Below are 25,033 nucleotides of genomic sequence, written 5' to 3'. Positions count from 1 at the left end.
AAACCACCTATGCGCACGATAATAGTATTCTGATCAACATTCACCCTCTCTATTTCTGTCTGTCATCGCTAGCTTTCCAATGATGATGGCCGAGCACTTATTGCCAGAAAAAAAATTTACCAGCAGCCCCACCTCTTCAGAACAAGCGTCGGAAAACTCCCTTTTACACGTGAACGTGCCACTTGTCTTTGACTGTGTTCAGCTAACCGCCAATACCAGAAGATGGTGAAGAAGAAATTCCGAAGAAGAAATTTGAAGAAGAGCATGACGCGGCTTAACAATCTAGAAGATTTTGTCTTCAGTGACAATGGTGACGAAAGCTTTCAGACTTACATAGTTTCTAATCCGTTACAAAGCTACAGTAGGCGTCCATGTTTAAAGAATTAACACAGATTGTCAGATACATCATTTTCAGTGAATGACATATGCTACGGCCGTGTCATTTTGTGTTCCGGGCCTTGCAAGCTGCTATTTGAATGTTAGTTGAAGTCTACAGTAGAGAGAAACAGTAAGTGGTACGGGGAAAATGTTGGTGTTATTCTGCAGCAGACGAGTAATGTTGGCACGTATGGTAGATAAATTCCCCGCGCAGAAATACGGAGTTAGTGTGAACTTGGCAGGATATTGATTTGAAGCTCGCTGTGTGGAATTAGAAACTGTTCGCCGTAGAAGCCGCAGCGCTGTGTTTACGGCTCTCGTGGCCGTTGCTAGCGAAAATTGTAAATTTTTAATTGGTTCGTTAAGGTCAGTACTGTAGTAGTTGGCGAGTCTCCCAGTAACTCAGAAACTTGCTTGTAGTTGCCTGCATCGTTGTTGCAGGAAGGGTGATTGCTTTTCTCACCCAGAATGCCTTCCGTTCTGAAATAACCTAGGCCCTGGAGGGGGAGACATGTCTTATTATGTGCGCTTGTGTTAGCACAAGTAAGACTGTGTGAGAATTTTATGATGTCTGTTATGTTCTTATCTTCCCTTTGTACGTGATAGTACGTTTTCTGAATTATGCGGTATACTGGTATGATAGAGTTAATATATTTTTCCGATAGTTATGTTTTTGACAGATACTGCTGTAATTGTGGAGAGTTTAAATCATTAATTCATAACCCAAGTGCCAACGTACGAAAATTAGTCTGACCCCTGACCCCCTCACAAGAAAAGAACCGCAAAAAACTAATTTTACGACTAAAGCAGTGCAGTCGTATGGACTCTCGTAATTTGAATGATGATCTTTAATGGTTCCATAAAATGGACCTCGTGTCACTAGAAGGTAGTTCTGTCTTCTATAGGGTTCAACATCGTGCAGAACATGTGTATTACAGAGTAATCATTTTAAACGGAATCATGCAGTGACTTTGTAAAAGAAACCATGCCGGTATTTGTCACAATGATTAGAAACAACGCGGAAATAAATATTGGTATAGGCTCATACAAACTTGATGGTAAGTGAAATCATAAGGAAACTGAACAATACGATTGATTAAATGCGATACTGCAGAATAAGTTTCCTTGTTATACTTTTCTAGGGAACTTCATACTAAAATTTCAGTCCGAACGTCGCAGTACGGAAAGATGAAAAACGTAGCAGTAGGCCCATCGAATCAAATCTAAGAATGGACTGAAATTTCTCTTTCCGCCCACAGTTTTATTCTTGGTTTCGTAATTCTCCTCACATATACAATAATTAATAACTCCATGTAAGTTGTGATTTTTCTTCATAGCATTGTAACTGTCGTTAGTATCATTAGCTGTAAGTGTTTGCTGATGACTGTCATAAGCAGGTAACATCATTATAAAAAAAAAAAAAAAAAAAAATGGCTCTGAGCACTATGCGACTTAACTTCTAAGATCATCAGTCGCCTAGAACTTAGAACTAATTAAACCCAACTAACCTAAGGACATCACACACATCCATGCCCAAGGCAGGATTCGAACCTGCGACCGTAGCGGTCGCTCGGCTCCAAACTGTAGCGCCTAGAACCGCACGGCCACTCCGGCCGGCTAACATCATTATCATGTAATATTGTTGCTGCATGTGTAAACAGACTGAAAACATGAGTGTTCTATCCATTCAAAAATATACATGTACGTAATATGCGTAAATAGACGAAATGATCCGATATCGTTTGACTACGCAACTGGCGAGCAGTTACTGGAATCAGGCACAATGTCATCATATCTAGGAGTTTTTGTTCGGAGCGTCTTAATGTGGGACATCAAGTGCGGAGGGCAGAAGGCACACACAGATTTGTCGGGAGTCTGACAAACATGTTCCAAGGTGCTATCTGTGGCTAACAATGTCCCTCAGCCAGATGCAGTCGCTTGTCCTTTTTCAGAGGAAACCTCTCAGCCTGCAAGATCCGGGAAGTCACAGAGAGTGGGATTATAGGTAACTGGGAGCTTCAATGTTAGGCGCGTTATGGAGCCCTTCACGGACATGGCTGCTAAGGAGGGGAAGATTGTTCAAATGGCTCTGAGCACTATGGGACTTAACATCTGAGGTCATCAGTCCCCTAGAACTTAGAACTACTTAAACCTAACTAACCTAAGGACATCACACACATCCATGCCCGAGGCATGATTCGAACCTGCGACCGTCGCAGCAGCGCGGCTCCGGACTGAAGTGCCTAGTACCGCTCGGCCACACCGGCCGGCGTCTCGGGAGTATAATGATGAATACATAAACAGCTTCCCTGTTATCGTTTGATACTGAGTTCGCTTTACAGCGTCGTAATACTTCCATCGCATTTCTCTACACTTTCATTGTCAGCTGTTCACAGCCTATTGTGTTGAGTATAAAGAAATGTCGTATGGCAGCCGCCCATCGAAAAGGGTTTCGTCCTCCGCCCACATTGGTCTCTTTCCTTGTGGATATGTGAGAACTGTGTCGTATGTGTATTTATAGAGCGATGAGTGTAATGGATGCATGTTTATTGTAGTGTAAGGTTTGTGTTGTATGACGATGGTGAGAGAGGAGTGTCGACACATAGCCTGATTCTCTCGAATAGCACCAATCGAGCCATCGAGGTAATCGGGCCAAGAGTTGTCCCCGTGCGACACACGGATCACAGTCAACAGTGAAACACGCGTTCCTCCATGAGACACTGCGGAGAGTTTTGGAATTCGGCCCAAGATACCAGCGCGAAGACTGGCGATCAGGAACTCCCCACCACCACCTCTCCTCCCGTTGCCGACTGAATACTGACAGTGAATATTTCATCCTCCACCACGAGGCGAACCGGCGTACCCCACAGTTGAGCACTACCGCACCGGCGTGCATTAGCGACCTCGGCTATGGAGGAAGGTTATTGTGTTGGGTAAATATTCCGCGCAGACAGTAGTAACCGCCACCGGGGACACACGACGATATCACGGTGGTAACACGACAGAAATCGCGAACAAGCGCGTGTTGCGATTGACAGATGATTTACGGGGCAACTACCATCGCAGCAGTCACTTCGTTATCCCGATACAGGTATAGCCACCTAGAAGCACTGGTGTTGTGTTCAGACTTCCGGCGGACTGAAAGAGACGAGAGCCGGCGCGAACAAAAGGAAGTGGTTCTCAGCAGTGTTGCCTGCAGACTGACTGATTTACGTCCGCTGTTTACGTGGCGTGCGTGCGCCGCAACCGGTTGTATTAGCATTCGAGAGCGGAGGGCCTGCCGATTGCTATCTGCGCGCGGATCACCACCGTTCCTTAAATTAGCAAGCCGACACGCTGACGTCACTACGGCAGAGGAGCTATCCCGGCGAAATTCGCGCCTCGGCGGACAGTACTGGGGCAAGATTCGGGGACATCGCTCATTTGTCGCATACGAACTCGTAACAGGAAATGTCAGTACGGAGATTACGACTCACCGGTTATCCAGATGTGTGATTTATTTAATTTAAAACTACAATGTGTTCCGGGAAGACATGATCCCATTATCGAGTTCTGTAAACAGTGAAAACGTGAATAATTACTCCGCATTACACTGAGACGACGAAAGTTATGGTAGAGCGATATGCACATATACAGATGGCAGTGGTGTAGCGTACACAAGGTATAAAAGGACAGTGCATTGGCAGAGCCGTCATTTTTTTTACTCAGGTGATTCATGTGAAGGGATTTCTTACGTGATTAGTACCGCAAGACGGGAATTAACAGACTTTCAATGTGGAACGGTAGATGGAGTTAGACGCATGGGACATTCCATTGCGGAAATCGAAGTCATTATTCCGAGATTCAAAGTGTCAAGAGTCTGGCGAGAATGCCAAACTTCAGGCATTTCATCTCACCTCGCAGTGGCCCACTGTCTGCATTTAACAACCGCTAGTTGCTGTGTTTGCGTCGACTTGTCATAACTAACAGAAAAGAAACACTGCGTGAAATAGCCGCAGAAATCAATGTGAGACGTACGACGAACGTATCCGTTAGCACAGTGCGGCGAAATTTGATGTTAATTGGCTATGGCAGCAGACGACATCGCCTGAGACGCCTCTCCTCAGCCACGCTGGGTAGCCGCGCGGTCCATGGCGCCTTTCACGGTCCGTGCGGCTCCCCCCGTCGGAGGTTCGAGTCCTTTATAGTGTACATGAATAGGTAGAGTGTGGGCTTAGGGACCGACGACCTAAGTAGTTTGGTCCCATAAGACCTTACCACAGTTTTCCAAAAAAATTTGCCTTTCCTCAGCTCGTGTCCGTATCGGTTGGATCCTAGACAACTGGAAAACCGTGGCCGATTTCAGTTGGTAAAAGCTGATGGTATGGTTAGAGTTTTGCGCAGACCCCACGAAGCCATGGACCTAGGATGTCAGCAAGACACTGTCCAAACTGGTCGTTGCTCCGTAAAGGTGTAGGATGTGTTTAAGTGGAAGATACTGGGTCCCCTCATCCAACTGGACTGATCACTGACTGGAAATGGTTATGTTCGCTACTTGGGAACCATTTGCAGCCGTTCATGGTCTTCATATTCCTAAACAACGATGGAATTATAATCGGGCCATGATTGTTTGATTGTAGTCAAGAACAATCTGGACAATTCTAGTGAATGATTTGGCACCCCATATCGCCCGACATGAATCCCAGCCGGCCGGAGTGACCGAGCGGTTCTAGGCGCTACAGTCTGGAACCGCGCGACCGCTACGGTCGCAGGTTCTAATCCCGCCTCGGGCATGGATGTGTGTGATGTCCTTAGGTTAGTTAGGTTTAATTAGTTCTAAGTTCTAGGGGACTGATGACCTCAGCAGTTAAGTCCCGTAGTGCTCAGAGCCATTTGAACCACGAATCCCGTCGAACATTTGTGAGACATAATCGGGAGGTCAGTTCGTGCAGAAAATCCTGCACCGGCAACACTTTTGCAATTATGGACGGCTACGGAGGCAGCATGGCTTAGTATTTGTGCAGGGGACTTCCAGGGACTTAGCGAGTCCACGCCACGTCGAGTATCTGCAGTACGGCGGCTGAAAGGCCCGGCAAGGTACCAGAAGGTATCCCACGACTTTCGTCCCCTCAGTGCATTTCACGTACCGGGTGAACTAGAATGCAGCAACCCTCAGACAGATGCTGCAGTACTGTGATGGGCTTGCCGTTGGTGCGGCAACAGGTTAGCATAGCGTCGTCGTGCCGCTCTTCCATTGCACTGAGTGAGCCCATACACGAGGTGCATTTCGGCCATCTCTTCATCAGTAAACGTACACATAGTACAGCTGTATACTACTGTTGACGCACGACTAACACTACCGGACAACTACGCCGTAGACAGAATCGACCATTACTGAATGCAAACTTGATGGCAACGAGGTGAAGAGGGCATTTCTGTTGTCAACATCAGGTCCCGTAACCGAATGGTAACAATACACACAGCGCGTACCGTCGTCATCTGCAATGGTGTGCACTATTTTCAGTGCAATACAGATACAAAGTTAATTGGGACAAGAAACCAAACGAAATGTAGGAACTGTGTAACGAGCCGCTGTAGACCAAATTAGTAGGGAGTTACCCGTGAACTACATCTGAAAGCTTATCGGTGGGATTGTGGTTCACCTTGTATACAGGGTGTTCCACAGTTTCTATTACAGGCCTCTAGCGGCTGTACAGTGGACTTAGTAGATAAAGTGTTGCCAAGGAAATCATGTCGGAAATGTACTGTTTGGATGTACCATGAACTGGGAGATTCGAAAGTGATCCGACCTTCAAACGTATTTTGTATCCAAACGGTACATTTTCCGGGCATGAGTTCCTTATCAAATCTTTATCTACCACGTCTCCTCGTCAACCCCTAGAAGCCTATAATAGGTTGTGAAACCTCCTGTATATTAACGAGGAATGTCATCTACAGCACAAGGGTGCTGTTTTTTTCTGCATCCACAGGAACAGAGCTTAAAGCTCCTTTATTTTAAGCGTAGTTGCACTCTACGGAAAACTCTTCGTTGAGAAAGTTGGACGGTTCTCTTTGCCATTATCGAACCAGTTTCTCATATAAAACTTTCTCAATTTACGTACCGCGTCAAATCTCGATAAAATCTCCAGCTTTCGACGAAATCCTCCATCGTCTTCTTCAGGAGCAGCTGACTGTTCGGTGGTAACCATTTAGAATCCATAGACGCCTTGTGTAGTCGGTGTACGTCATCATTGTGCCGTGGTGCCAGAGATCATGCACTACTGTCGTAGGAATGTAGACAATTCGGCACATTTCTTTGCGTATTCTCAGCGTCGACAGCTAACCACGATAATTATAGAAGCGACGATGGAGGATTTCTTCCCAAGTTCGAGAGTTGACCCAGATTTGACGCGGCATGTAAACGGAGAATGTTTTATAAAAGAATGTCGTCGCTATAAACTTGCACCTCGTATCAGTTTCCCGTTCGTGGCGATACATTTCTTTGATTTATGATGACGCCTAGGGCGAAAATTTTCTCTGTACATTGGTTTTGGTTTCCGTGCAGTACACTGTGCTGCGCAAAGTGAACGTACGTATGAACGTACTTGCAGCGAGCAATACTCCATCAACTGTTCAACGTATATCCATCTCGTCTTCATGAAACAGAGTGGAAGAAGTTCATTTATGCGGACGATCTATCTTTGGCCACTCAACAACACCAAATCCAACGAAGACCGAAGTTAGCTGCGTTAACCTTAACAAGAGAATGGCCATTGTTAATGGTCAAGTCATCCACCACCAAAACTTCCCAAAATACTCTTGACAGAACTAGCGCAGTAACAACGTACTGGCGCTGAGGGATTCCTCATGCGGTGCGAGAGCTACAACCCTACGATGTTCTTCCTTAGGACTCCTCTACCCTGCTGCTGAATACTTTGCTCCACTGTGACTTAATAGTTCAAATGTGAGAAAAACAGATGTTCAGCTAAATGCAGCAATAAGGACAATAACAGGTTGCGCCAGACCTACTCCTCTACGCTGGTCACCACCTCCAATCCGCATTGTGCCATCATAACTTCGATGACAGAGTGCCCTTATAAGGAATATGAGAAATTAATTATAATTCCTCACATCCCAATCCACTGTGATGTGCCTGTACTTCGAATGAGCCGATTAAAATCCTGACAGTCACATATCATGTTGGTAGAATCGTAGCAAGCACTGGATTTCAACATACGCAGGGAAAGATCAGAAACGTTGAATAACATTCACCTACAGGAATATCAGACCCTCGTGAGAGGATCCAAGACCGGCCAGCATGGAATTACAGCGACGTGGTTGGAAGACAATTAACAGGACACTTAGAGGGCATCGTATCTGTGCAGAAAGCCTCCACCGATAGGGACAGGCTCCATCTTCCCCGTGTGACTGTGGCAGTGAACATGAGACCACCAAACACGTTGTAACAAGTTATAGCAGAGATATTACGCTGTAAATCTAGATTTCTGTGAAGTGACGTCCGCAGCTCGTGGTCTAGTGGCTAGCGTTGCTCCCTCTGGACCAGGGGGTCCTGGGTTCGATTCCCGGCCGGGTTGGAGATTTCCTCTGCCCGGGGTCTGGGTGTTTGTTTGGTCCTCATCATATCATCATCATCGTCATTCGTGTCAGTGGCTAGATTGGACTGTGTAAAAATTGGACTGTGTTAAAATTGGGACTTTGTACGGGCGCTGATGACGTGGAGTTGAACGCCCCACAAACCAAACATCATCATCATCATCTGTGAAGTGATAGAGGCAGTCCTTGAATAGATTAAGGACTTACATATTAATTTGTGGATTTAGTGTTTTAATTCTATATGTTTTGTAAAATTATACAGTTCGTCTATGTTAGTTGCACTTCAGTTTATATATTACCTGTGCTAAATAAATAAATAACACTGAAACGTTTGGAGTACTGGTTCCTTGTCTCAGAATATTTGTTTTACAATGTAGTATTGGATTTTTAAGCTCTGTTCCCGGGATTACAGAAGATAATTATTCAAACTTCTTAGCCGATAAACGTAAGCAAAAAAAGCGAATCAAATGACTTCCAGTAACAGTGAAAAGTGCGAGCAAGCCATGGCAAGAAAATGACATCTGTAGTTCGCCAATGAGGACGAGAAAGCGTAAGAACCTGTTACAAATCCATAATTCAGACTATCAATAACTTATCATACCACGTAGTTTTTCAAAATGAACACCATGGAAATGTTACTGACGTTATAGGTCGCTTTAAACATAAATGTAGCAACAAGAACTCATTTAGCAGCTAAATACAAATCAAGTACAGCTCAGAACAAATCAACTGTGGCAATGGTAGGCGTCGGATGGGTATTACGCCAGCTTAGAGTTTTTATTCTAAGCAAAAAGCTTCGATACGGACATTCCCTTCACGTCCCTCTGTTGCAGACGATGTGCTGTATTAATACTGACACGTAGCTGATATCGGTTGACTGCCATAGGGCACTCATAATGTAAGAGAAAAGTGAAGTCAAACTGACGCATGTAATGTAAACAACAGAAAAAAATCTATTATGTCAACATATTCATATTCGTAATCACATAAAATTTTGTACTGCACCCACAGTGTAATGTGGACCTTTTTCTGGGAGAGAAGGAATCGGTGGCTCGTATAGAATATTTGCGCCCGTTGCTAATCTTATCTACCAAACGATGCACCACGCCGGAGTGCTGTAGTAGGCATAGTGACTGCAATGGTGATGAAGGTGCTTTTACTCCTGTGTGACTTTCCGTGCGCACTAGGCGCTTGCAGCCGTTGCACAAGAGGCAAGGAGGCGCATGCACCGGCGCAGAGACGCGCAAGCCACTGAGTTTGCGCGCAGGGGCGCAGGCGCCTTCTCATACCAGACGGGGAGTCACATGCCACTACTTGCTTTTGGAGCAAGCACAGTCGCGCGGCGAGTAGGCGTAAGTCGCACAGGTGTAAACGCGCCAGGTGTGTGCTACCTGTCCCGCGAGAAAGAGGCGGGGCTTGGTCCCCCACACCCCTCTCCTCCGCCGCATCAGCCAGTAAGCTCCCAGCATCCCCTGTAAAAGGCCCAAGCTATATCGTGCGTATGATATGTATATCGCTCAGAGGCAGTAAAAGGAAAACCCCACTGAAGATGCTAGACTGTGGTGAAACATGTTTGGAAAATAAAAGAAAATTGTGTTACCATTCGTGAATGCAACAGCGCTCGTATCAAAGGCTTACTATACGTTGCATAACGTACTCGTACACATTGATTCGTCGCATATCTTGGACCATATCGTAATAGGAAAACTACGTGCTCTGCGCAGTTGTAAAATATAACGCGAAAAACTGAAAATACACGAGGGCGTGTTCGTCAGATACGCAGCTTGTGACTTTGTATAAGCCAAATAAAAGGCGCACGATTTTTCAGTCTCGTGTTTTACGCACGACAGGTCATACAGACAGGAGTAAATTTTGTTGACTAACATATTTTAACCTACCTGAAAATGGATGCGCCGACTGCATACACTTAAATTTTATTAAAGACGTGTTCGAATAAATTGAAACAAGTGTGTCCTAAGCCTCATTAGCTGACTGATACCTTCCGTACAATGAGCGGCTGACTCTGGATTCTCTTTCATGTGCCGAAGCGTGTTATTGATCAGAGCAAGCACTTCTGCTCTAGTGGCAATTGGAGGCATGTAAATCACACTGTTGACCTTCCCCCAAACAGGGGGAAAACGTCCGTTAATTTAGGCGAATGCACTGGTCGCGCAACAGGTCCTACCCAACGTATCTGATGTTTCCAAGTAGTATCCATAATTTCACTTGTAAAAACAACTAGTAAGGCTCAGTGAAGCCTTGGAAGCAGACCTGGGGCGTGTTTCGTATCGTGAAAAAGGCCCCGCATACATTCTCATTAATCGAAAACTACGGGTGAAAACGGAAGTGTTAAAAAGCTCTGTTTGACGTATCGCCCCTCATTATTTGTTGGTGGGGTCTTTGAAGCATCATTGTTCTACGTTACACCTCAGTGCGTCTGTTATATAAAGACTGCGAATGATATATACGAACTGAACGTTACCCTAGTTAGATCGTAATACTCTTTCATCTACACTCCTGGAAATGGAAAACAGAACACATTGACACCGGTGTGTCAGACCCACCATACGTGCTCCGGACACTGCGAGAGGGCTGTACAAGCAATGATCACACGCACGGCACAGCGGACACACCAGGAACCGCGGTGTTGGCCGTCGAATGGCGCTAGCTGCGCAGCATTTGTGCACCGCCGCCGTCAGTGTCAGCCAGTTTGCCGTGGCATACGGAGCTCCATCGCAGTCTTTAACACTGGTAGCATGCCGCGACAGCGTGGACGTGAACCGTATGTGCAGTTGACGGACTTTGAGCGAGGGCGTATAGTGGGCATGCGGGAGGCCGGGTGGACGTACCGCCGAATTGCTCAACACGTGGGGCGTGAGGTCTCCACAGTACATCGATGTTGTCGCCAGTGGTCGGCGGAAGGTGCACGTGCCCGTCGACCTGGGACCGGACCGCAGCGACGCACGGATGCACGCCAAGACCGTAGGATCGTACGCAGTGCCGTAGGGGACCGCACCGCCACTTCCCAGCAAATTAGGGACACTGTTGCTCCTGGGGTATCGGCGAGGACCATTCGCAACCGTCTCCATGAAGCTGGGCTACGGTCCCGCACACCGTTAGGCCGTCTTCCGCTCACGCCCCAACATCGTGCAGCCCGCCTCCAGTGGTGTCGCGACAGGCGTGAATGGAGGGACGAATGGAGACGTGTCGTCTTCAGCGATGAGAGTCGCTTCTGCCTTGGTGCCAATGATGGTCGTATGCGTGTTTGGCGCCGTGCAGGTGAGCGCCACAATCAGGACTGCATACGACCGAGGCACACAGGGCCAACACCCGGCGTCATGGTGTGGGGAGCGATCTCCTACACTGGCCGTACACCACTGGTGATCGTCGAGGGGACACTGAATAGTGCACGGTACATCCAAACCGTCATCGAACCCATCGTTCTACCATTCCTAGACCAGCAAGGGAACTTGCTGTTCCAACAGGACAATGCACGTCCGCATGTATCCCGTGCCACCCAACGTGCTCTAGAAGGTGTAAGTCAACTACCCTGGCCAGCAAGATCTCCGGATCTGTCCCCCATTGAGCATGTTTGGGACTGGATGAAGCGTCGTCTCACGCGGTCTGCACGTCCAGCACGAACGCTGGTCCAACTGAGGCGCCAGGTGGAAATGGCATGGCAAGCCGTTCCACAGGACTACATCCAGCATCTCTACGATCGTCTCCATGGGAGAATAGCAGCCTGCATTGCTGCGAAAGGTGGATATACACTGTACTAGTGCCGACATTGTGCATGCTCTGTTGCCTGTGTCTATGTGCCTGTGGTTCTGTCAGTGTGATCATGTGATGTATCTGACCCCAGGAATGTGTCAATAAAGTTTCCCCTTCCTGGGACAATGAATTCACAGTGTTCTTATTTCAATTTCCAGGAGTGTATATAGGACAGGCTGAAATGGGAGCAGCCATTCGGTAAGATAGGCTATTCGGTGGCTTAGACACCCTGATTGGCTGATATTTATGTAAATGTTGTGTCCTCTGCCATTACCAATTTTGACTGAGAAGATTCACCTTCATAAAGAACAATATGAACACAGCAGTGACTGATCAAGGAATAGGCCTTTTTTGTGCCGTGATGCAATGAAATCGCTCCAGCATTTGAAAAGTTGTGTATAAACGCATGGCACTGCTGTATAAACGCATGGCACAGCAGTGCCATTATATGATCTACAAACACTTTTCATCGCACTGTGTGTTTTCAGCAACACCACTATTAAATGTGTTTTCAGCAACACCACTATTAAATGTTTCAAATAAAGTAGTAACTGGAGCATTATAAACACAAAAATCGAGTACCACTTTTGAGAAAACTCGTTTTTTAGTGAAAACGGGTTATGTTCACATTTCATATCTGTTGATTACGGACACTACGTAAATACTCATTATTGTCCTACATCACTTACAGGACAACACTTTACACTGAATTTCTGTGGCAGTTCTAGTGTATTATTCGACTTTTGCTCATGAGCCACAAAATTACAATTCCCCTGTGTGGATGTTCAAGTGCTCTATAAAACAGATGCATTATTTTAATTTAGAAGCGAGAACATGCGTATTCATCATATAGAAAACAGTGGAATAGCCAATCTATATAGAGAGAAACTCCACTAGTAGTAAAGCTTATCATCACCCGTCAAAGTGATGTAGGGAATGTTGTTACAACTTTGACCGCGTATCACACGCGCAACGTGTATTCATTCAATATATGATAACGATGATGACGATAAATATGTAGTAGATATTAATCCGCGACACACATCGGCCAAGATAGGTCCCGAAGTTAAAAAATAAGCTGTTGATTTACATAGGCTCTGAAAATAGTAAGTTGAAGTGACTCGGTGTTCATAAGTACAAAATACTGAACAACCGTTTCGCATAGTAATATTGTCTGAAAGTTGTACATTCACGCTATTAGGTGACTACAGCCCACGTTGCTACAATTACGAGGGCGCGCTGAAAAGTAAAGCCACCGAAATTTTATTCTGTCCTCAATATCGGTAGAGGTATGACATGCCGTGCATATTACTCTGTCGACTTTCCAGCTACTATGACGCAAGTTGCAATCCCCTGCCGCTAGGGGGCTCCGAATTGCAGCGTGTAACAAGGCGGTGTGTGAGAAACAGCCCGTGCTGTAATCTCTCAGAAAACTGAAAGCACGAATTTCGAGATTTTGTCCACACATGGAGCCCCCTCTCCTTCAGCATGGCTATACCAGACCACGCACGGGCGCTGCGACATCTGCAAAAATCCGACGTCTTTGATTCACTGTCATCGATCATCTGCCATACAGTCCCGACGTGGCCCCATACGAGTTTCATCTGTTTACGAAACTTAAAGAATACCTTCGAGGTCTTCACTCTGATAGTGCTGACGTGGTGTAAGCAGGGCTGAGATTGTGGCTCCATCAACAAACGCTCTACAGTGACGGTATCAACAAACAAACAAACAAACAAACAAAACGGATCCCTCGTTCGGAGAAATAGTTCGTCGCGAGGGTGACTGTTGAGAAATAAATGTGTAGACACGAAGAATAAAGATGTAGAATGTTAATAAAGTCTCTTTTTTGAGGGGAAAAAAAACACCACCTTTAGCAGGTGTCACATTCAGTGGCATTACTTTTTGACACGCACTCGTATATCGAAACGGTCTATGTACCTGCGTAATTTTTGTGAAATGTGTTTCTTATTAAATATATGCAGGAAATGTCACTTTTCACAACATTTGCGTATTTGTTGAAATAAAGGTAGTGATTTAGAAGCGAAAAAAATTTTTGAGGCACCGGAGGGATTCGAACCCTCGATCTCCTGTTTACTAGACAGGCGCTTTAACCAACTAAGCCACGGCGCCATGTTGGGTGCGTTTCCTATATGGCTGTTATTACAGTAAATAGTTGTGCTAGTTCGTGCTATTAAGTAATGTCACTTTTTGTTGTTTCAAATTTGTTTTCTACAATGTACATGTACTTTACTTTTTCCTCACGGCGATGTAGCATAAAGTTTAGCTTTTCATGTGTAGAACGAAAGCTAGCCTACTGCTTCTTATCTGTGTTTGTAACCAGGCCGTGTCAATTTAGTGCGAAAAGCGTCAGCCGTGCGGAGTATATTCCGTGCTTTCGTTTGCAGCCGGTGTGAAAAGTGCTGTTACTACTCTCGTGGTGTAATGACACGTGCTTGTCCCAAGTGCTGTCGTGATATAGGCCTAATCGTGCCCGGCGTCATTGCAGATACCACATCGAAAGATGATGTGAAGTTTGTACAGTATAATGCGTGTTGCTGATGTATAATGAGACATATAAATACATAGACAGCAGTTAAAAATTTTGAAGATGAAGTGACACTATCAGTATCAAGGCAGTATAAAGCAGTGTGCATGTGCGGTTTCGTATATTTTAGGGTAAGTTGATGACTCATGAACTAAGACAATTTCGCTTGGATGCTCCATAACGCATATATATATACAGGGTGTTTCAAAAATGACCGGTATATTTGAAACGGCAATAAAAACTAAACGAGCAGCGATAGAAATACACCGTTTGTTGCAATATGCTTGGGACAACAGTACATTTTCAGGCGGACAAACTTTCGAAATTACAGTAGTTACAATTTTCAACAACAGATGGCGCTGCAAGTGATGGAAAGATATAGAAGACATCGCAGTCTGTGGGTGCGCCATTCTGTACGTCGTCTTTCTGCTGTAAGCGTGTGCTGTTCACAACGTGCAAGTGTGCTGTAGACAACATGGTTTATTCCTTAGAACAGAGGATTTTTCTGGTGTTGGAATTCCACCGCCTAGAACACAGTGTTGTTGCAACAAGACGAAGTTTTCAACGGAGGTTTAATGTAACCAAAGGACCGAAAAGCGATACAATAAAGGATCTGTTTGAAAAATTAAAACGGACTGGGAACGTGACGGATGAACGTGCTGGAAAGGTAGGGCGACCGCGTACGGCAACCACAGAGGGAAACGCGCAGCTAGTGCAGCAGGTGATCCAACAGCGGCCTCGGGTTTCCGTTCGCCGTGTTGCAGCTGTGGTCCAAATGACGCCAACGTCCACGTATCGTCTCATGCGCCAGAGTTTACACCTCTATCCATACAAAATTCAAACACGGCAACCCCTCAGCGCCGCTACCATTGCTGCACGAGAGACATTCGCTTACGATATAGTGCACAGGATTGATGACGGCGATATGCATGTGGGCAGCATTTGGTTTACTGACGAATATGGGGAACCGAAAAGCCCCATGTTGCAGTCCCATCGTCCCTGCATCCTCAAAAAGTACTGGTCTGGGCCGCCATTTCTTCCAAAGGAATCATTGGCCCATTTTTCAGATCCGAAACGATTACTGCATCACGCTATCTGGACATTCTTCGTGAATTTGTGGCGGTACAAACTGCCTTAGACGACACTGCGAACACCTCGTGGTTTATGCAAGATGGTGCCTGGCCACATCGCACGGCCGACGTCTTTAATTTCGTGAATGAATATTTCGATGATCGTGTGATTGCTTTGGGCTATCCGAAACATACAGGAGGCGGCGTGGATTGGCCTCCCTATTCGCCAGACATGAACCCCTGTGACTTCTTTCTGTGGGGACACTTGAAAGACCAGGTGTACCGCCAGAATCCAGAAACAATTGAACAGCTGAAGCAGTACATCTCATCTGCATGTGAAGCCATTCCGCCAGACACGTTGTCAAAGGTTTCGGGTAATTTCATTCAGAGACTACGCCATATTATTGCTACGCATGGTGGATATGTGGAAAATATCGTACTATAGAGTTTCCCAGACCGCAGCGCCATCTGTTGTTGAAAATTGTAACTACTGTAATTTCGAAAGTTTGTCTGCCTGAAAATGTACTGTTGTCCCAAGCATATTGCAACAAACGGTGTATTTCTATCGCTGCTCGTTTAGTTTTTATTGCCGTTTCAAATATACCGGTCATTTTTGAAACACCCTGTATATATATATATATATATATATATATATATATATATATATATATATATATATATATATATATATATATATATTTTTATTAGATTTCCTTGCTGTAAACTTGTTTTTCTTTCGTCGTTGTGTTCGTTTTATCTCCTCAAATACTGATTTCATCTCCGCACCTCGAGAATGCTAGTTTGGTGAAATCGTCTTTAACGTAGACTCACACCGTATTGGTTCATTGTAGCAAGGGCATTGTAGTGAAATGCATCCTGATATAAATCCAAATGGCTTAGCGGAATAAAAATGTTAAATGTATATTCAGTTGATAAAAATTTCAGGCTTGCAGCCATGTAAGTTCCAACTCTTTCAGAGATGTCACTGGTGAGTTTTTTTTTTTTTTTTTTGGGCATTAAGCCTATTTCTCTGCCCAACGTTTCGTCATCCAATGCTGGAGACATCATCAGCGTCTATAAAGATTCAGATAGTATTTTCAAACTTGAACAAGTTCAGAAACCGTATTGTTTGTATTGTACCTTCACAGAACTTCCAGTCACAATCCCAGGCAGAGAGGAGTAGGGATCAAAACAGAGGTGGACTGGTCTAAAAGAATTTGTGAACCACAGTATTTGGAGGACGAACTCGATCATTTAAGAATATCTTTCTAAAGAAACAGCTACCCTGACAGAGAGGTAAATAGAGCAATACACCCAAAAGGATCTGGGAATGTTATCGAAAAAGAACCAACTAAAGGGACACTTTTCCATCTATTCTCAGGAACAGTCACAGATCGCACCAGAAGAGTGTTAAGAAGACATGGTATTAACACAGCATTTAAACCAACAAGTAAGGTACGCGAATATACGAACACTGCAAAGAGCCTACGCCCTCCATGGCAGAGGTATAAAATATTGCTGCACATGGGGTCAAGTGTACATACTAGCTACAAATATAAGCATTAATACCTTACTTGAGGAACACAGGAGCAATTGTCGTCTGGGAAACACAAATAAATTGCAGTAGCAGATAATACACTGAGACTGTGGAACCAGAAATTCGTTTCTCCGATACTATTGTTTTATCAAGATCCAGTCATTACTACGCTTAAAAATCTAAAAGCACAAAAACAACTTTAACAGAAAAGAAGAGGGATTGAAATAACAGAAGCTGTGAGCCGTAGTGGTAAATAAAGCAGACAACGTGAATTCTTCCCCACTATAAAGCCCGTAACACACGTCGGTGCGACTCGGTGCAGCGATCTGATGATATTACGAAACGACAGCTCCGTGTACACTGTTAACAGTTCGACTTGCTGAGCTGAAGTTTGAAATTACTACCTGAATCTTTATAGCCTCTGATTATGGAAACGTTAAGCAGAGAACTAGGCCTTAGAGCACGGCCTAATGCCCGTAAAACAAATATAATCATGGACGCTAATACCGGCCGCGAAAGCTTGCAGTGTATGATTTTCCGCTTGATGTATGACCCCGTATCTTCCGCCCGTCCTTAGAGCGACCTGAGAATGGGAGGGAGATACGCGGCCGAAATATCAGTGGAAGAGTTCGCGTTTACACGGCAGCAAGCCGAAAATTAATGGGTTATTCATTACGCTGTGGAAAGCTGAAAATATACTTTAAATGTATTTTAATGTACCATATGCCCTGATGAAGAATTTTCAACAGTACCAAAATTGTCTTCTCTGTATGCAGAGCACGACGATACAATTTACTTCCTCGTGGTGATTTATGTGTGTCCGTCGTCATACATTGTTAGCTTGCTGGGTTCTCAGACGAGTATGTGTTTGTTTCAGTTTGTCGGAGTTGCATCGTACGTCACCTTGAGAAGAGCAAGTTCTGCCCTATCTGCGATGTCCAGGTGCACAAGGCGAAGCCACTGCAAAGCCTCCGGTATGTATTTCGCTGTGCGTTGTCAACATACTGACGCTGAAATTGCTTTTTATCCATGCGCTGAGCACTTGGAATGGATCATGTTGCACTCAGACAGAGAGAACTCCCAGTGATGTTGGTGGATGTATATACCTTGTACGTGATTTTTGTTGAATGTAACATTGATGGGTCATGAAGTAAGGTACCGACAAGGCTCTTATCGATCAGAACGTTGGTTTCAACACCATGGTGCTTCACTAGGCGTGATCCTGTTGTTGCCTTGCTCGGACCTTTGCAATGACTTAGTTAGCCAGTTACAGAGTCTAATGTCCGGCATCTCAAAATATACTAAATATCATCAAAAATTCAAAATGGGTTACCAAACCTCGTTTTTCACCTAACAGCTTGTTCGGGATCAATTTTCTTCAAATTCTTAAACAACTCAAGAATAGAGGTGACAGATTAGAACTTGTTTATCATTTCGAATATGAAAACTGAAAATAATTATTTTGACTTACCTCGTTTCGTGACGCGTTTCCTTCACATGTTCGGCACAGCAGTCTTGACGTACTTAAGATTCCTGATGCAATGCAGAAAGATATTTGGTTCGTCAATTATTCAGTATTAATGTTACTAATAAATATCGCAGGTTTCCATATGCACTGTTACAATATTTGCTCCATACTTTGCAAATGATTATCCTCAAAATAAACAGTTACAGACACAACGCAACACGTGCGAGAAACAAAGCCAACTTTCACATCTCGCTTCCTGCCAGCTACATACAACAGCAGCTTCTCACAACTAATACAGAGGAACAAAGATAAGACATCAATCAAACAAGTTCTTTTACACAGCAAATGAATGAATTATTGATAATTAGCTTTCATGTACTGAAAAATAAACGTTCCTTTTAATTTTGTAAGTTTTTCGCCACCCTGCTGTGTCATGCGGATGTGTTGCTATTGTGACTGTTCCTGTACCGATCGGAGGACCACCCCTGTTCATGTACAGGTCGGAAGATTACCCCTAACGTTGTTTGTAAGCATACACATACGAGGTGCGACAATAAAGTAATGAGACTGATGTGATAAAAAATGTTACTTACCGTTTTAGCCAACTTTAGTGTTGTCAAATGGTTCCCTTCTGATTGCACACACTTTTTCCAGCGCTTATGCCATTGATGGTAACATTTCTGGAACTCATCTTCTGTAATATCCTCCAAGACCCTCGTCACAGCTTTTTTGACATCTTGTGTTGTTTGAAAATGGTGTCCCTTGACCGCCGTTTTGACTCTTGGAAATAGATAATTGTGCGGCTGATCCCGGCGGAGGTTCGAGTCCTCCCTCGGGCATGGGTGTGTGTGTTTGTCCTTAGGATAATTTAGGTTGAGTAGTGTGTAAGCTTAGGGACTGATGACCTTAGCAGTTAAGTCCCATAAGATTTCACACACATTTAAACATTTTTTGAAATAGATAAAAGTCGCACGGAGCGATATCTGGTGAATAATGTGGCTGTGGTAGTACTGAAATTTGTTTTGAGGTTAAAAATTGCTGTACTGACAGAGCAGTATGGGATGGTGCATTATCGTGGTGCAGAATCCAATTATCAGCAATGTTGGCACGGACACGAAGAACTCTTTTACGAAGTCTTTCTTAAATTTCTTTGTAGTAATATTGGTTAACTGTTTGTCCAGGAGGCACTCCCTCTTTATGAACAATTCCTTGGAATCAAAAAAGCACACAAGCATCCATTTCACTTTTGACTTTGACATGCGAGCTGTTTTTGGTCTGGGGGATTCCTTTGAGCACCATTGCGAACTTTGGCGTTTTGTCTCTGGATCGTACTGAAAAAACCGACTTTCGTCACCAGTGATAACACGGCTCAACAATTCTGGATTGATTTCCGTTTGCTCTAACAGATCGGCTGCAACATTTTTCTGTGTTTCTCGCTGTTGTGGTGTGAGATTTTTGGGGACTATTTTTGTACAATTCTTTCGCATACCAAGATTTTCAGTTATTATTAGACGAACCGTTTCTCGATTGATGTTCAGGTCTTCTGCAATCATTTTCACTGATAATCTTCGATCAGATCGTACGAGTGCACGCACCCTGGCGAAGTTGACATCGGTCCATGAGGTTGATGGCCGTCCACTGCGGTCTTCATCTTCAACATTCGTTCTGCCTTCACTATAAACATTTTAAGCGAACGAAAAACTTGAGCTCTTGATATAACCTCCTCTCCAAAAGCCTTCTGAAGCTGACCGTGAGTTGTCGTGGCGTTTTCACCCAATTTAACGCAAAAAGAAATGGCATACCGTAGCGCGATATTATGCGGTTCCATTTCCGGGACGAGAGACACAACCACGTGTTAACTTATTACAGCACAACTCACGACTGAGCTGTTCAATCCATGTGCCGCTTGGACTAGAAGCAGACCAACGTCGAAGATATTGTGCCTACGCAAGCCTGCAGGGTTGCCACATCTTGCAAAGAAAATCAGTCTCATTACTTTATTGTCGCACCTCGTAGTTACATGAGCGTTTCCTACTGTTTAAACGCCGTACTCGAATGAACCGTAGCATTTAAGTTGAAAGTGAAGTACCAGTAGGGACGTTTTAGAGACGTTTGCGGAATACTAGAGTGAACATACATCATGCCACGTAGGGCATCACGTTACGCGCAGACGGCTTGTGAACCGGGGAAGTTACTCGACGGGTGCACCGGAGTCAAAGTGATGTGGCGCGGAATGGAATCACTTTCAGATGACAGTCGTGTGAAGGGCTTACGCCGTACAGGCCGTCCACGTGCGACAGATGCACGGGATTATCGGTATCAACAACTTTTGAGTCAACCGTGTGCTGAGTGCTCCAGAACTGAATTTTGCATTCGAAGAGGCTAGAAGACGTCGTGTATCGCATCAAACTTTGAGGAGGCGATTGCATGATGCGACTCTCCGCTCACGACGTCGATGTCCGGCACCACGTAGTACACCACACCGCTATGGACTCCATTACAGACGGGCAAGAGATCGCGCAGAATGTATGCCCCAGGACTGGCGTCACATGTTGTTCACAGACGACGCTCGGACCTGTTTGTACCCTTATAATAGCGTCCAACATGCTTCTAGACAACCCAGTAATGTCGAACGCCTCCAACGCTGTGTCCACATGTGCAACATGGTGGTGGTGGAGTGATGTTCTGGGTTGGCATTACGTGGCGCCACCGTACATCTCTCGCTGTTGTTGAGGGCAGTGTCACTGCTATACGGTACAGGGACGAGATTCTGCAACCATAGAGGGATCATCTCGCCAACATTTTGGTGACAAATGTGTCTTGATGGATTATAATTTGCGTGCTATGTCCTGTTTCGTGGATATGTTCCTTCGTCGTGCTAAGATCACCAGAATGGTGTGGCCTACCTGTTTCTTGGACATGAAGCCAAGCAAACATGTTTTTGGACGTCAACGACGACGTACTCTGCGCTACTTTATGCTGAATCGCCATTGAAGAGCGGGACAGTTTAGAGCAGAGCTGGCCTAATGATCTCATTGATGGTATGCCACGACGGATTCGAGCCTGCATCCGACCAAGACAACATTCCACCCGATACTGACATTGCTCAGGTGCGCTGTGAAAAACCATCCATGGGTAACAGACTATTTTATCAGTACAGAATTTTTTTTTTTTTTATGTGGTGGTTCGGACACACTCCAAATGAATATACATCGATCATAAGCATGTCCCAGAACCAATCTTGCCATGAATTTCGAAATAAAGAGGTGATGCAAAATATTTGTTGATTTGTGTAGTCGCGCGGAGTGGCCGCGCGGTTTGAGGCGCCAGATACCTCGACATTGGAACTTTCCTGCACAAAATCATATACCGTGATTTGATAGTCACTGTGTGAAGTATAAAGCAACATCGATCGCCTCGCAGGAAGCGTATTTGTCGATTTTATCGCTGACGATCAAATAGTCCTTTTCAGTGAACAGCAGCCCTCTTCCACATAGGAAACGCTGTGTGTGTGTGTGTGAGAGAGAGAGAGAGAGAGAGAGAGAGAGAGAGAGATTCAATATTTATGTCTTTTATTCATTTACAGGGAGAAGTTAGCGTGGATTTACTAAAGCAGACATTCTGCCACTGCCGTCTATTTGTTATAGTGAAGTAACATACTCTGAGAACATCGCATGTATACCAGTAATATTCTTGCTCTTGTACTAATACAACGGCTCTGGTTCTGTCGATTTAATTTCAGTTAAAACCTCTATACGGATGACCTGTTGTTTGCCCTATATTTTATTGCACAAAAGGCACGCAGTAACCATTTCTCTGTCGTGGTTGAAGAATTTCAGGACAATTTGCCGTATGTTTCGTTAACTGCCCTAGTAGAGCTGGCTGTTCATCGGGTAGCTTGAGTGTGTTTCAGTAGTGAAGATCCATAAGACGCGGAATCTGAGCGCTTCTATTCGAACAGCGACAAAGGACAAAGGTCACATCCTAGCGACGCGGTGGAGGGCTGCGGCACTGGCGGTACCGGGGTTCAGTTCCCCATCTGGCCGTCGTTATTTAGATCTGTTGCGTGGATTTACTAAATCGCTTGAGGCGAGCTCTGCTGTGGCTCCCTTGAAAACAATACAACTGATTTGTGCTTCACCCTCATCCAGTTTGGGTCTTTTCCATAGACACTGTCCATTCAGCCAGCCTCCGAAATATGATTTTAAAAAGCTGTAATGAGTAAAACTTCTTTCTGTTAATGAATAAAAGGCGAAAATATTGATTTTCTCTCTCTCTCTCTCTCTCTCTCTCTCTCTCTCTCTCTCTCACACACACACACACACACACACACACACACACACAAAGACAGTTAATTAGATCGTTATTTGTCCAGCCGCTAAAAAGCTATTACTGCTTGGTTGTTATACCCACACAATATATCATTTTCCCTGCAGCAGTTGAGCATAAGTTTAGCAATATTTTATTCATTTGTGGATTTAATTTACTGAAAATGTAAGTGACTACCGTGCGTAGTATATATCTTACACGTAATAAGAGTTACTATTACAGTAATGAACATACATATATTATATTTCAATAAATTAACGTCGCTGTTATATGGCATTAGTCATAAACACATTAGCTATTTGTTCTCATGAAGTTCAAATGTGTTTGAATTCCTAAGGGACCAAATAGCTGAGGTGGTAGGTCCCTAGACTTACACACTACTTAAACTAACTTGCGCGAAGGACAACACACACACACACACCCATGGCCGAAGGAGGACTCGAACCTCCGGCGCGAGCGGCCGCGCAATTCGTGACATGGCGCCTCTAAACGCACGGCCACGCCGCGCGGTCTCTCATGAAGTAATGAGTGCTATCGACAGGGGGTCTATATTTCCAAAAGGCTTTTGATGCCATCCGTCACAAGTGGCCTCTAATCAAATTACGAGCCTATGGACGTTGTTGTGCTACTGGATTCGCGAGATATGTCGTAGTAATTGACGGAGCGCCATCGAGTAAAACAGAGGTGATGTCTGGCGTTCCCCAAGGAAAAGTTACGACCTTCCGCTGTTTCTCATCTATATAAATACACTCACAGACATCCGAATGGGACGGAAATCGGTAGATGTGATCATCATGTACGGGTAAACAAATGGTAATGGTTTCAGAAAAATAGGGTGATTCAAGAAAAAGAGCTTCACAAACTGAGCACGTCAATAAGGCTTTGGTTCACCTCTGGTTCTTAATGCAAGTAGTTATTCGTCTTGGCATTGATTGGTTGAGTTGCTGGATCACCATCAGAGGGATATCGTGCCAAATTCTGACCAGATGGTGCTCTAGATATTCAAAATCCCGAGATGGTTGGAGGGCCCAGCCCATAATGTCCTTACGTTCTCAACTGGGAAGAGATCCGGCGACCTTCTTGGCCATGGTATGGTGTGACAAACACGAAGACAAGCAGTACAAATAGAAACTCTCGCCATGTGCAGCCCGTCTCCATACACGTTCTCGCTGGTCGTCGAGGCTCAGTTCGAAGCTGGATTCGTCACTGAAGACAGTTCTACTCCAGTCAATGAGATCGCAAGCCGAAGATGTGTCTGAGACGTCCTGGAATGTCAAAGAGACTGACCGCCCGACAACCAGGAGTGATGGTCTAAGGTGCCATTTAATTTCATAGCACAACCCCTATAGTTGTTATCCGTGGTGCCCTTGCAGCACAGCGGTACGTCGACAATATTCTACGCCACGTTTTGTTGCCCCTCATGAAAAGACCTCCTGTGTACGCCCCGATAGCTGAATGGTCAGCGTGACGGACTGCCGTCCTAAGGGGCTCGGATTCGATTCCCTCCTGGGAACACACACACACACAAAGAAAACACGTGGAATTACATCAGGAGAGTGATCCCAATCTCGACTGATCCATGGTTTCTCAATTTCCTGTTTAAGAATTCACGAACATCATGATGGAAATTGTGTGGAGCACCATCTTGCTGGTAGATGAAGTCCACACTGTCGGTCTTCAGGTAAAGCATGAACCAATTTTGCAGCATATCCAGATACACGTGTCCTGTAACAATCTCATTGCAGAAGAAGAGAAAGGGACCATTTGCAGAGGCACCCTGAAGCTTTAAACTGCTTATACTATACCGACTGCTGTGGCTGAACGGTTCTAGGCGCTTCAGTCCCTAACCGCGCGACTGCTACGGTCGCAGGTTCGAATCCTGCCTCGGGCATGGATGCGTGTGATGTCCTTAGGTTAGTTAGGTTTAAGTAGTTCTAAGTTCTAGGGAACTGATGACCTCAGATGTTAAGTTCCATAGTGCTCAGAGCCATTTGCTTATACTATACTATGTTCTGAAGTGTCGTTAAACTATTACGGCAGACTGATGTGAATGCATTTCAAGTGCAATATACGCTTCCTTGGCGCCTGTCCCGCTCTTGTCTCACTGCTACGCTCTCGTGGTAGAAATCTGAACAATATTAAACTTTTTGAGTTTTTATACTGCTACGCTCTCGTGGTAGAAATCTGAACAATGTTAAACTTTTTCAATTTTTATGTAAAAGTGTTGAGTTTTGTGACAATATGTCAATTAATGCTGCTAAAGTAAATTTATGAAATCGCTTCAGGCATTTATAATAACCTCGTATTAATATCTTTGATGCCCCATAGGGTTGTTAAGC

At 44.8% G+C, this 25,033-nt stretch overlaps 1 protein-coding gene and 1 non-coding gene across 2 annotated transcripts in view; one reads left to right on the top strand and one right to left on the bottom strand.

Annotated features, from left to right (window-relative positions):
* LOC126184111 (treacle protein-like) overlaps positions 1 to 25,033 on the top strand; it is a 302,367-nt gene that overhangs the window by 241,502 nt on the left and 35,832 nt on the right. Inside the window, exon 3 of the mRNA XM_049926475.1 lies at positions 17,775 to 17,871. Coding sequence (XP_049782432.1) covers positions 17,775 to 17,871 — 97 coding nt within the window. The remainder of the gene's footprint in view (positions 1 to 17,774; positions 17,872 to 25,033) is intronic.
* Positions 13,802 to 13,875, bottom strand: Trnat-agu (transfer RNA threonine (anticodon AGU)). Its single transcript has one exon. It is a non-coding gene; the product is annotated as a tRNA-Thr (tRNA).

This window comes from Schistocerca cancellata, chromosome 4, assembly GCF_023864275.1.
Source record: "Schistocerca cancellata isolate TAMUIC-IGC-003103 chromosome 4, iqSchCanc2.1, whole genome shotgun sequence".
NCBI lineage: Eukaryota > Metazoa > Arthropoda > Insecta > Orthoptera > Acrididae > Schistocerca > Schistocerca cancellata.
This window is presented reverse-complemented; position numbering and strand designations above follow the sequence as displayed.